Source organism: Galendromus occidentalis, unplaced genomic scaffold, assembly GCF_000255335.2.
Source record: "Galendromus occidentalis unplaced genomic scaffold, Mocc_1.1 scf7180000077486, whole genome shotgun sequence".
Lineage (NCBI taxonomy): Eukaryota > Metazoa > Arthropoda > Arachnida > Mesostigmata > Phytoseiidae > Galendromus > Galendromus occidentalis.
Window position 1 is genome coordinate 682,224 of NW_003805474.1, and position 13,454 is coordinate 695,677.

The window sequence follows — 13,454 nt, forward strand, 5'->3', positions numbered from 1 at the left end:
CAGAGAGCTCTCGGTGCCCCTGTCAGTCGAAAATGGAGACCTCTCAGGGGTTGGGATCAACAGTTTGAAAATACCATGGCGCAGAACCCGAAAGTGAGGTTCATGATGCCTGCTGACCCGGAAGGGAGCAATGTGTCTCGGTGAAAGGTGACGGGAGACTCCGATAGCCGAGTCGAGATTCGCCCCAAGAAACGAACTCGCGATTTGTTTCCAGGATATTTCAAACGAGAAGAAAAAGCTTTCAGAGAAGCGCTGTGTCCGTCCTATGGCTCAATAGAAGTTTTCGGCAATTCTAGCTCGGCACGCCCAATGTTCAGAAGAGGCTCTCCTCTCACTCGTTGAATGAATTATTGAATGGACATATTTTCAGGTTCCTCGACGCCTGAGTTTATAGGAAGAGCTCGGTGGTCACGCCGTGGTAGTACAGTATGGATTACGGTTCCTCCAAGTCCATCATCGTCAAATCGGAGGCTTTGAATGAAGTCGTAGCGAGAGCCCGACAATGCGATCAGCCTTGAGCGGAACGTGATTCACTTTGAAAACCCGGACCAATCAGGATAATGCCATCCCAAGGGAAAAATTTCTGATTTCGTCACTCATCCCTCATTCCGGTATCTATCCCGCGATCATGTAAGCATCCCGATACGGGGTCTCAGATGAACCCCTAATGGCTCTCATGAACATTCTATCGATTATGAACCGCGAAAGGTGAAACCCACTCCTCAGTTTCAATGCTCCGATCGAAATCGAAAACCGATGAAATGAATACTCTTCTAGAGTCGAGGCTTGTCAGCAGTAAAAGCATATGCACTTCTGCACGGGATGTGTTCATTTTCAGCTCATCAAGGTGGTTTGGCGGTGGAAAAGAAAGAGAGTTTACCAGGCCAGGGTGTTTTCCCCGGGAACTGCTCCTGATTACAGAATCCGAGATAATCGGAGGACATAGATCATACGAGGATCATGATCATTTGGTAGAGACAATTTCCCTTAACGGGAATGATCCATATATCCCTCGAGAGTCCCGGATGGCGTACGCTCAGGATATTCAGGATGAGGGTCCTCCCGGAGAAGGTCCGCTCTCCCGTTCCGAGGCGGAGCTCAAGTGCGAGCGGACCTCTCGTGGTTCAGCCTCCGTCGTCTTAGGTCCAAGAACGGACGGAGGAGACTAGAATCTCGATGGAATCCCGGCTGAGTTCATCGATCAAGCTGATCTCTCTAACTGCGGAAAATATAAATCTCCCGGAACCTGCCGCGAATTCGATTCCATGACGACTTTATGAGTCCCATTTGCTGACATTCGAGCCGAGATACGATGTCGAGCTGCGAAAGCAACGTTCTGTTCCGACTACTCATCGCTATATCTTGGCTTGCTTCTCGAGACGAATCCTCACCGACCACAGTAAATCGTTCACTGAAATGGGAGCTCTCCGGTACAGAGTTGACGGACGAACTGAGCATGATTATCATCCTCTACTATGTATACTCGAATGATAGTCTGTGCAGAAGTAGCAGTGGGGCAAGTCCGGGAACTACGAACCTTTCCCCCTCGAAGGCTTGCGCTCGAAGAGACTCTTCCAGGAGCCACAAGGCCGCGGGAAATCGTTGCCTCAGATTAATTGGGATCCTCAGCATCTCATCCCTTAACTCACTTTCGAGTGGGACGCAATCGTCTCGGACGGAGCTGGAGCCGAGCCCTCACCAGGATTAGACCCATCAAAGTCTGCAGAAATCTTGAATCAACGACGAAAACATCCGCCGTCATCAGCTCGTGCTAGTCGTCACCGTCGTTGTTACGCAACTCGTTCGCTTGATCGCACAGAAGCTCTTTCTATTTTTTGAGATCAGAACAAGCCACCTACACGACTTCTACCGGCGTTCTGCGTCGCTCAAAGGGGTAAACCCCAAAACAATTCCACCGGGAGGGAGATAATCCCCGTTTCGTTTGTGAGGCTCCATCTCGAGGAATTGAAAATGGCAAAAATGGGCAGAGATTTTGACGAACTTAACGAGATCAGAAGCGGAGAACTCGTGGATTTATTGAGTGGCGGCGGGGGAAACGATGGCGATGGCTATTAGCAAGCGAAAACTTTGAGACGACGGCGGCAAATATTCCCGTTGGGGAATAGAATTCAGTTAGACCTAGCGCGAAATCGACGCAGACGTGTATTATGCACGAGTCCACGGAAGACACGGATGAGTTGGGAATGCAAGCGAGCAACGCGAAAGAAGCCGCGTGGGCGGTGCTCCACGCCGAAAATTTGAATCAATAAATCATCGCGGAAATCGGGCGGATTATCTCCGAATGCAGTCAAGCGGGCAAAGGTACCCGCCGCTTCGGATTTCACCCTTAACCCGTTCTCGCTCCGGTCGTCTCGCCAGGAACGCACTCGATAAGTGTGACGGAGACCTGGTGCATTATAGACGCCGAAAGCATTCGACTCTTTCGAATTTCCCTCAAGTCCCGAGCGTCTCTATTTTATTAGGGTGATCGAATCTCAGCTGATTCGTCGAAATAGGAGAAGAATGAGAGCGAAAGCCATCCGAACGGACAAAGCAATTCACCTGGCAAGACCTTAGTCGTGTGTCCAGCGCCTGGTTCAATTTCAGCACCTGATATTGGCGGATGCTCCTCCGTCGGAGCCGAGACAGTGGAGCGATATTTGTAATAATGGATCAAGTTGCAATTTGCGACAATCAGAAGCTTATTGCTCTGTCTGCGTCGCCGCTCGGCCGGTCCCGTATACCTCCTGAGAATTACTCTCGGGCGTAAAATTACAATTTCAGAGCAGATAGTCCTTCTGATAGAAAGAGAACATTGAATCTCGTTCGTGGGTCCCCACGTCAACGGTGACCGGCGATCCGCCGCCAGACGTTTATTGATCCAGAGTTCTCGAACTATTTTCGGAGCCCTGTTCGAAACGGCTGTCGTCGTCGCATCCCTTTTCATCAAGCGCTTCCACAACCGACGCCGACGTCATACGCGAATGGAAGCCGAACGATTGGGTACGAGACAGATTATGCGAAACACCGAGATTAATCCGATGTCTCTTGGCGAGGCTCCCTCAGAAGTGCTTTCTAACTGAAACCATTAAACCTATGACGCAACACAGTAACGAAAATATGCCAGATACAGCAGAATCGATGGGAAAATTGTTCTGTACCGGAGATCTATTGAAGATCCACCGGCTTTCCCATGTGGAGGAATCAGCCGCTGTGGGAGAATTCGATTGTCCGCCAAAATCAACACTGACCGATCGCTATTCAAATTCAAATTGGCAAATGACGAAAACGACGACGACGACGGCGAGGAGGAGGATGGTAACCAGACGGGGATGACAACCACAACATACTTGTTTACCGACATCATCGTCGCTGTCCCACACTCCCCTCAGTCGGACTCGCCCGATGGGAGCGAGCGGACGACCGAGCGCCGATGTTCAGGTGGGCGAGCGGGCGGGATTATCGTGCAGCTATGGATCGAGGGGGACTTGCTGCTTGTCAGTATTGCATCCCGAAAATGAGAGACAAACACAAAAGAAAGCGAGTCTGACCATGAGCGAGGGCCGGAGAGGAAGAGAGCCACAGGACGAGGGATGTCGGACTGAGAAAGGTGGCTCCGGGACGACCGGTACGAGGGTAACGTTGTAAGAAGGAAAAGGTGTAGTGGCGACTCCCATCCCACGACTTATTCGACTTACAAGGCTTGTGTCCGGGCCGCTCTCGAGCCACGACTCCAACGACGACATAGGCTCGCATTAATCTCTTGTTAGGGAAAAGTAGGGCAAGTCAGTTATGATGGGAATTCCTCCAAGTGAAAGCCGGTCCGCGTTCATTCTGACGACGTTCTCGAAAACCTCTAACTGTCCACCATACCCACGCTTTGGTCAAAATGATTGACCCTTTTGTGTTCGCGTCTTAATGGAAGTCTTCCTTCGATTTCAAGACGCGCCGGGGACTACACTGCTCCGTCACGTCGAAGAAGACGTCTCCGATTTCGTGCAGCAATTTCAATTCACGGGAGCGCTCCTCGAATACAAGGGAGAAGCTCAGTCGCCGAGGACTCAAATCGTCTATTCGACACTTTCGCCCCGGAACAGTGTAGGTATGGCGGCTGCCGGGGACGAGCAAGAATCTCGAACGTCGATTTAGGCTTCAGGGAGGATTTCCTTTCTGTTTCGGCGGGACCGTGTCACAAATTCGGCGATGGGTTAGTTCTTTTTTTCCCCTCTTAATCTGCTTAACGATGCATTAGCGTGGCATCCTGTAAAAGCTAATAAAGGAGTCAATCTGCTACGTTGTTGTTCGCGGAAGCTTCTGTGGGAAAACGAGATGTCGGGCAATTTTGTGTACTCCATATTAACATCATGGTCGTGGGGAATTCGCTCGAGTCCGTGTCGTTCGCATGCGCTCCTGGACTGTGCGAGTCGGAGAAGCACCAGCGAATCCTAGGGAATTCCATCTGTTCCCCCATGCATCAATCCTCCGAATTTTATTTGCTGCATGTATTCCCGAACCCGCTCCATCAGCGGCCTGTGGGACAGAGGAGGGGTTTTGGCGCGGAAATATCCCCATCTCTGGAAGAGAGATGTTTCGAGGAAAAAAATGATCGGAATCAACCCTCCATCGAACTCGGAGCAAACATTCACTCGAGAATATTACTCCGTCTCATGAATTCTCTCTTCTCCGGGCTAGCACCACATCCGATAGAATATGGCTCCCGAGATTATCGAGGGGCACATTTCGATGACTTCCTCAAGAGACAACTTGGTGTAATCAACATCAGATGAATTTCGAGACGGTACTCGCTAAAAGTCTCGAGCTCAGAGCTCAGGAGCCCAGAAAGACTCGGAATCCGACGAGACGAGGCGGTAATCGACAGTCTGCGTCAGAGCCCTTCGAGCAAGCATCTCCCATAGTGTGAAGAGTTTCCTGCGAGAAGTTTCCGAGAAAAGATCCTGATGGAGAAGAGACGCGAGGCCCGGGATTCTTTCGATTCCTGTGAGTCAGCTTCGATCGAAGATGCCCCCAGATGTGACAGTGAGCTTTCTTCGGGAATTTCCACCCCTGAAAGGTGAGTAATCGCGGGCCGAAAATTGATTTCTGTCCGAACTCGCTTCCTTCTAGAATGAGGGGAGTCGGGCATTTCCTTTTTCCGAGGGCATTTTCTCATAATTAGCTGCAAACTCCAGATGATATATTTGCTTGCTTTTCAAGGACCGTTGAGGAGAGGCTACCCAAACCCTATCTCTACCCCATCGTCTCGACGTACTATTCCGGTCGAACCCCGGCGACCACTGTCTTATCTACCAAAATCTACCAAGATTCGCCAACAGGCATCTTGCAGAAAGGGAAGGAGTTCACCATTGAGATGGAGGCGTCCGGCTTCACCGGTAAGCAATCGAGTCGCAACTCAAGCGAATCATTCGAACGAAGAAAGCATACCTACCGATGTCTCACACTTGAAAATATCCCGAATTTTCAGGTGACAGTTTGCACCTGGGGGTGGACTTTTTCTCATATCGGCCCGACACAGGAGATGATGAAGACGACCGCGAGCGTGACGTGATATGCCAGAAAGAAATTATCGTCATTCAAACGAATCTGATGCTCCACAGACTCCGGACGCATCTCTCTGACTTGGTGCTGAAATTGAAGCAACAGAAGCAATTAATCGAAAGTATAGAACTGGGTTCGCTGACGGGATTCGAACGCCTAAGGCAGAGGATCAAGAAAGGACACGCGGAAATAAGGTATAAGCAATTGGAGAAGCAGCTCAAGATTGTCGAAAAGGAATTTAAGGGACGACAGAAATTCCTACGGAAGCTCAATGATATCGAGACTGAGTCTCTCCGGAAAGAGCGAGAAGCAACCGAGAACTTCTTGAAGAAGCAGCGAACTATTTTCGAAGATCAGATAAGGAGAGAATTCATAGGTGGCAACTTCAGGGACATCACCAAAGTCTCACAACGGGACGTTTTATGCACGGCCTCAGCGAGGTATGCGGAGTCATCCAAGAGCAATGAGAGTGTGCGTGAGGCCTCACCGAAGGGGCTCGGAATCGCTTCTAGACACCGCGATGAAGGGTTGAGGATGAAGCTCGATGATTCCCTGAATGTCGAGCATTTTCCAAAATCGAACACGGCCGTGGCTACTATCCATACTCAGAGTCCGATGCAACGGGCCACTGAGGGCGGTGGAAAGGACTCGCGTGAGGACGAAATCGAGAAGAGAAAAGGCGACAACATCGCGGCTGAGCCGTAGAAAGTCAATTCGAACCAGGCGGCGGACAAGAAATATTCGGGATGACCATCGTTGGAGCCGGAGGGTTAGAGATGGATCAGTCACATACCGTCCGCTGACCTGAACGATACTCCGTCAAGGGAACCGTTTGAGGAGATCTGTTTTTTGATAGTTCATGCGGAATTCTTAGAGAGATCGATACTCTGGAGCTCTGTGAACGATTTTTCTCTAAGCTTGAATCATAGAGGAATAAAATCGGGATCCTTTGCCCCGAGCTTTTCGTGTTCTACCAGATTCAGCCGATGCGTCGCCGCGGTAGCGACGAGTTTCCTCAACTCTGAATGCGGAGGGCTCTCGGACTAGAGCGGGTGCGAGGTGGGAGTCCCTCCGGCTCTCTCAGTTCCCGGTCTCTCTGACCGAGAGGAGGGATGCCCAGGTCGTCTGCTAGAGTTCATCAACAACAATCATGTAGTCTTATTGTACTCTTCTCCAAGTGCGCCGAAAGGTGGCACACAGGTGTGCTGCGGCTGGAGGAAAGCTACCGCCAGCATTTCGAGCTAATGATGAAACGTCATCCCATTGTCCAGCCCCGCAGGTGAGTTGAGACTCGAGAATGACCGAAAAGGTTCAGTTCAAAAAACTTTCACGGCACGGGCTCCGCGCCCCGAGGAGTTCTAGAGGCGCTCTGTGAGTCCTTCATGGAGGGAATCGGAGCACTATCCCCAAAAGGGACACGGTTCGGGCAATACAATGGAGTTACGAATTCGACAATTCCGACCCAGGAATTCCGGGATCCTTCGCTCCTGCATGCCATTGCCGATTCCAGTGCCTTTCATCGACGTAGAATGAGATCAATCGATTTTTCCTGATAGGATGCACTCTCATTGCACTCCCCGAACTGTTTGTGCTCACTTCCTGAACATTCACACAGTGCTCACAGATTGGGCTCTAAGAGCCGCAAACGGACTGGAATTACACGATTTACGTACGTCTCCCTCGCGAAACGGCGACTGCCGTCAGATCTTTGAAAGGAACATATCTTTCCAGCAGCCGCTGAGATGATCGAGGAGGTTTTCTATCTGGTGTTCCTGCTCGGGCACATAGCCTTCGGAGCGTTGTACCTCCACAAGGTTCACGTTTCCCAAAGGCGGATAGTCTGCACGGTCATCGGTCTCAACACGAGCTTGATCCTCTCTCGATGGGATCTACTTCATCAATTCGCCTTGACGTTTCTCGTCATCGCTGTGCTCTACATCTATCGAAGATCAAGAGCCTTCAACCTGTGCTATGCTTTAAACGCCGTCGCCTTCGGTTACCTTCTTTTCTTCCGGTGAGTGGGAAGACTTCTCTCGATTCTGCCTCGACATCCGTCTGAGATTTTTAGCGTCCTCCGTCGTTCGGTCCCCACGACCCTTAATTATTAAATCAAACTGTTTTTTTCGATTTATTCCGACAGCTTCGTCTCCACCAACAACTTCAGCAGAATGATTATGATGATGTTGGTACTCCGAATGGGCGGCTTGGGCTCCGAGATCGAAGAATCCGAGCAACTGGAGATCGACAACCTACACGAAGCTCCTCTCATCGACATATTTTACTACGCGTTCTCCTACATGGGCCTGCTGGCGGGCCCATATATTCGGTGAGTCGCACTTTCGGAGCTCTCGCGCAATCCGTTCGTGGACATCCGATCCGTCGAACGTGAAGGTTCACAAGGCTAACGTGGCGCTTTTTGGAACTGTACAGATATCGCACTTTCCGCGACTTCATGGACGGAATTTGTCTGACCACATTCAGTCAGCGACGCCACTTTCTCGAAGAGAAACTCACTTCCATGCCGCTCTTCCTCACCTTTTTCCTCGTCGCCAATGTTCTCGCACCGTTAGAAGCGGCGAAAACTCAAGAATTTCATGATGAGTCCGGATTCCTCTACACCTTATGGTAAATACCGCTCGCACTCTCGATGAGAAAGGGAAGAGTTGTGGGAGACTCATGATTTCTCATGACGGCCTTCTTCCCGACAGGTACATGGTCGTGATGTTCATGGGTTTCCGCGGACGTTTGTACACCGGCTTTGTTCTTGCCGAATGTGGCTGCATCGCAGCCGGAATTGGAGCTTATCCGCACGAATGGGAGAACAAGAGCGGGCAGGGGCCTACGAAGAGAAAGAAGGCCATGTACCCCAACCACATCGATTTCAATACCGTGAGTTGGGATTCGCTCGAGCCAAGACCAGCAGCGCGTTGTCGATCTCCGACTCCCGAAAACAGTCGCGACGAGACGAATATGTGTCGTATCGACCTTCTCCGCTCGATCATTTCAGGTACAGAATCTCGATTTCCGGGAGTGTGAAACCGCACCGACTGTCAAGGAAACGGTGCGAGCCTGGAATCAAACGGTGCAGTATTGGTTGGCAGTGAACTGCTACAAGAAATTGCCGGCTCCGCGATGGATTCGAATGGTCGTCACCATGATGGTCAGCGCCTTCTGGCATGGTAGGTGTTCCTCGTCGAGCCGGGAGAACTTTCCTGCCGCGACCGTCTCTTTGAGCAGTCCGATATGCCATATAACCAGCTCATCGAGAAAATTCAAACTTAATCACCGATTCCAGGGATTCGTCCCGGGTACTACGTATGTCTCATCTCGACAGTACTCTACGCATCTGCGGAGAGTCATCTCCTGGAGTATTTTTCTAAAAACCCTCTCTTCCCGATGCCGACCACCACGCTCGGCAAGATCGCATTCGCTCAATTGAAATTCCTCGCTTTCGCGTACATGGGCGTCGCTTTCATGATGATTTCGATGCCGGAAATCGTCAGGTTTTACGCCAACCTGTATTTTTTCGGATACGTAATTCCGGTGGCAATTTTGATCTATTTTAGATGCTTCGCCAATCTTGCAGAATCTCGAGAAATCAAGCGGACGTGAACTCAAATAATCCAAAACGGACTTGGGGACGAAATGAAAGAATGGTTCCATTAAGAAGTGTTCGCTTGATGATACCAGGCTTGAATAATTGACCATGGAGCATCATCGTACAAGATTGACGAATCATTTTTTTGGGAAAATAGCGCAGATGGCGGGCAAGTCGTCATAGTACAAACTCCAGGACTGAGGAGAGATGTGATCATTCGTAGCATGTTAGATGATTGGAGGAATCTAGGAAGGAAGGAGCAGTTTTTAAATGCTTAGCTCCAGGATTGATCATCGCCGTCGGAGTTTCCATGACCAGCCATACCATCTAACTGTAGCCGTGGAGCCCTAGGCGGAGAATCTGAGCTATGGAGTCATAGTGTGGACTCACGCCGTGTCGGCGTACATCCGGAATAGCGAGTCATGATTCTCTGTCTCTCTGTGTACCAGTTCCCCGCTCAGATGTGTCCCTCTGGGAGTGGAACATTTTGTTGCTCAGGAGGAAGTTCAGGCGATAGGAGTGCTGAGACTTGTGGCTACTTGTAAATCGTTTAACACTGCGGAGGTAGAGGTCCGTCTCGTGCCAATCCCGATCGATGAGACTTGAGCATGGCGGAGCTCAACTTTTCCTCGCCATGCGCGATCTGTGATCGCAAAGACACTCTGTTTCTATTTCGAATTTGTTCGACTTTCATCTTCCGGAAGCAGTTCCAGTTCTCTAAGAGGTCCGCTCAAGTGTGTACTGGAAGTCAAAAGGGTGAATCTGCAAGAATTCACTCCATAAATTTATACACGTTCCACATCATCAGCTCGATACTATAATAATATATATTCACTCATGAGTTACTTTCGGGAAATCAGTGAATCATCGTTTTCTCGCACGTGTTTCATGTTCGGGATTCCAGAAGCTGATAAGGGTTGTTCTCGAAGAAGTTTCAGGCAGCTTAATCTCGAGAAAGCTTCGGGTCAACTTCCGAGCCGGGGTCCATGAACGAATAAAAGGAGGAGACGATCGATTCAGACCTTCGAGTTTCCTGCTCTTCCTCCTTGCTCGGATCACGGTGCCTGCGATTATCACGAGCTCGGTGACCATGCTCTACAGCAGAGGTTCCCAAACTTTTTCTTCGGCGGAACCCTTCGCGGAACCCCTAGTGTTCCGTGGAACCCGTCCTCATTTTTCGAAAAATTCAAAGTCCTGTCAATTGCTCTTTCCTTGCAGCTATTAGAGGAAAAACCACTCGTTTGTTCCGGAGCAGACCCGAATGTTTATTGCTTAAGTCAATTCTTGTGTAAATTAGGAATTCTCATCTAGTGGGAACGTGCCTTGTGCAAGGACCTTCGCAGTGTGCATTCGATGCCGATCGATGCGCCAATTAGAACGATCCCCTTCGTATTGAGGAAGACATTTGGAGTCAGGAAAAGAAGTTGCCCACAGGGCTACGTCACCTAGGGCCCGTATATGACCGTACATATGGAAGCAGAAAATCGTCGCGGAACCCCGATTCGCGCAAAGAGCAGCCCACTGAACACTGGGGTTCCGCAAAGATTTTGTCACGGAACCCCCGGAAAAGAGCGATGGAACCCCAAGGGTTCCGCGGAACCCACTTTGGGAACCTCTGCTCTACAGAGCTCATTCACGACTCACATGATTTCTAATCTCCTATTCAGGCTCCTCGGGAGGGTCTGACTCATTTATTACGAAGTTGCGTAAACAGACCTCTTAGGGAAAATCCAGAGGAGTTCTAGCGTGGAAGTTGCGCACGATCTCGAGCTTGCGTACCTGGCTTGTCTGGCAGCTCGCACAGGAACGCCGACGAAGCGTGCGAGGATCAAAGAGAGTGAGATTCCTTCAGTCGCCCGATGAGTTTCTCCATAGTTTCTACGCAGCTCTCTTGGCGGGAAAAGAATTGTATCCACCGGGAAGAGGTTCTAGCATCGATGGGGAGCTTTCGATCCCCCATAAAGTCAAAATGGAAGAGCAACGAATAATGTGGAACAGAATGCTTTTTCGTTGGCTGAGACTGGGCTTTCGATTCTCCCTTATAGCATATCGGGTTCGTACGGCAGACTTTCCAACACCCGAAAAATCGATTCGGAGTCCCGGGCTCAGATGCGGCGCGGCGTCCGTAAGTACCATCTCGAGCCGGGCTGGCGGGCTGTCAGATTAGCCAAAGATGGGAGCGCTTCATCGAGGAGGGAGAGGGAATTCGTGACCCTCTCTCTGGCAATGTTTACAAACGAGACAGGGGCTTCGAATCGAACGCGATACTCGGAGCCCGGCTCTTCCTTGACAGCAGTCCTATCAGGTATGTTTCCTTGACTGAAACTGCCCGGTGGAGCCCTCACGAATATCCGTGGCTCAGTTGCGTACCGTGGCAATGATCGAACAAGTTCATGTATCGAGACTAAGAGCGCATGAACTCGAAGAGTGTCACGTACCCTAAATGCGTTCGAAGTCTTTCTGCGCCCATGATTTTATGCGCTTCCGCCTTAAAAAAAGCATGAGCGCTCTTGACGCAAGCGCCTTCAGTCGGAAGCGCGTAAAGTCACTGGCGCAGAAAGACTTTGAGCGCATTTAGACAACGTCCGTCTCGAGAATCAACTCTCTAGGAAGAATGAGGATCCCTCACAATCATTGTTAGTGCCGTGGATCTCCAGTGCGGAGTACTCACGAAAATTTCATTACAGGAAGTCAACATGGCAAGTGAAGATGAGGAGGATGATTACATGAGCGACAAAATTCTGCAAAAAATCGAGGATGTGCGACCAGGTGTTCCCATGAAAAAGAATCAGGAGCGTGAATTTCAAGTAAGTTCTGCAGTATATCCATGCTCCTCAAAATATCCTCCCCTCAGGAGAAAATTATCGACAGCTTCACCCATACCCCGGTTCCCCCAGGTGTCCAAACGGAAAGCAGAGTTAAATCGTCTGAATCGATTCAAGAAGCGTCACGTTCTAGAGGAAGAGCAACGCAAAGAGGGCTTGAGCAAGCCCATTGATGAATCGAACAAAGGTCAGTCTAGATATCGAAATAGTCTGAGCGTCGATATCCATCGGAAGGAGCTCGGATATTATCATCATTTTCAATATTCTCCTCCATCGACGCCAACACTGATCTTCTTCCAATAGGGTTCGCTCTACTTTCGAAGATGGGATTCAAACCGGGCATGTCCCTCGGAACTCAAAGCACAAGTTCTCCGGAGCCTGCGCTTGTCGCCCCCATCGAGGTCAAAATGAAAACAGACGGTAGAGGGGGTCTCGGTATGGCTGCGAAGAAAGAAGAATCTGCGAAGGAGCGACTACAGAAGCACCTCGAAGAGGCTTCGAAAAGGGACTGCTCGAAAATGGCCAAAAACTTCCGCAAAGATAAACAGAGCCAATACGACGACCGAGCTTTGCGCGGCGATGTACAGAAGAGTCAACGTGCTTGCCGGCAGCTCGAACTCGAATTAGGTCGGATGAATTTTCCCTGATCGGGAGCTGCAATTTTTCTGCAAAGATTGTCGATTCTAGTTTAAGACCCTCTGCATATCCTCACATTGCAGGTCTCACCAGACCGAAAAAGAAACATTTCTGGCCGCCACAGCCGGAGGAGGATGACGATCAAGAATCTTCTGATGTCAACGATGACGATAGCCCGAATGACGACGAACCAGCAGATGAGAGTGAAGTGCTTCGAGATTTGACGCATCACTTGAGGTTCCAGTACTTTTACTGCATTTGGTGTGGATGTAAATATGAAGATAGCGATGATTTGGAGAAATCCTGCCCGGGAGATTGTCGAGAGGCTCACGATGAGTGATGCCAGCCCTCGTGATTCCGCTCGAGCACTCCTGGGAGTACAGAACCACGTCCGAGCAGTTGTGTCCTTGTAAAAATCTTATTTATTGAGAGTTCCAGAGTGAATAAAACAATATCTTAGTTTCGCTAGTGTCCATGGCTTCCATCGCAGCCTCCGAGATTCCAGATGGAAACCCTTTTGATTTCGCTCCCCGTTTCCCAGCTATCACCATTGTGCTAGATAGGGCTCTCCACAAGAGTACTGACATTCTTCCAGTCTCCCGTATGAATCATTTCCCTTATTTTCCTCTTCTCCGATATTGACGTTTCGGACGGATTGAGGGAGATTTTCGAAGATTGGTTTGTGGAACGATTGCCGAGAAGTTTCTCATGGGAGCGATGATTTTTTATGACATCTGCTTCGGCCCCTCTCTGAAAAACCCCTTACTATGGAGAGACGAAGGTCACTTAAGGACGTCGAAGCCACGCCGGTGCCGCGCCGCGGCATCTATGTACCACTC

The 13,454-nt window shown here is 50.0% G+C and overlaps 2 protein-coding genes across 2 annotated transcripts; both read left to right on the top strand.

The window, feature by feature from the left end:
- The first annotated feature begins 6,708 nt into the window (after window positions 1–6,708).
- LOC100908279 (lysophospholipid acyltransferase 7) lies at window positions 6,709–9,225 on the top strand. The gene is made up of 7 exons (XM_003745956.2): window positions 6,709–6,835; window positions 7,288–7,570; window positions 7,697–7,882; window positions 7,987–8,181; window positions 8,265–8,445; window positions 8,564–8,735; window positions 8,852–9,225. The coding sequence occupies exons 2-7, from the start codon at window positions 7,299–7,301 to the stop codon at window positions 9,166–9,168; spliced, it is 1,323 nt and encodes a 440-aa protein (XP_003746004.1). The 5' UTR covers window positions 6,709–6,835; window positions 7,288–7,298; the 3' UTR covers window positions 9,169–9,225.
- Window positions 9,226–11,374: 2,149 nt separating this feature from the next.
- On the top strand, window positions 11,375–13,019 carry LOC100908420 (G patch domain-containing protein 11). The gene is made up of 5 exons (XM_018640511.1): window positions 11,375–11,459; window positions 11,842–11,961; window positions 12,052–12,166; window positions 12,283–12,606; window positions 12,699–13,019. Exons 2-5 carry the CDS (start codon window positions 11,851–11,853, stop codon window positions 12,953–12,955), a joined length of 807 nt encoding a protein of 268 aa, XP_018496027.1. The 5' UTR covers window positions 11,375–11,459; window positions 11,842–11,850; the 3' UTR covers window positions 12,956–13,019.
- Window positions 13,020–13,454: the final 435 nt, after the last annotated feature.

Coding starts and splice junctions, on each gene's coding strand:
- LOC100908279 (XM_003745956.2), top strand. CDS start 7,299: ATGATCGAGGAGGTTTTCTATCTGGTGTTCCTGCTCGGGCACATAGCC. Junction 7,883..7,986: donor CTGGCGGGCCCATATATTCG/GTGAGTCGCACT, acceptor GGAACTGTACAG/ATATCGCACTTTCCGCGACT. Junction 8,736..8,851: donor GGTCAGCGCCTTCTGGCATG/GTAGGTGTTCCT, acceptor CACCGATTCCAG/GGATTCGTCCCGGGTACTAC.
- LOC100908420 (XM_018640511.1), top strand. CDS start 11,851: ATGGCAAGTGAAGATGAGGAGGATGATTACATGAGCGACAAAATTCTG. Junction 11,962..12,051: donor ATCAGGAGCGTGAATTTCAA/GTAAGTTCTGCA, acceptor CGGTTCCCCCAG/GTGTCCAAACGGAAAGCAGA. Junction 12,167..12,282: donor CATTGATGAATCGAACAAAG/GTCAGTCTAGAT, acceptor TTCTTCCAATAG/GGTTCGCTCTACTTTCGAAG.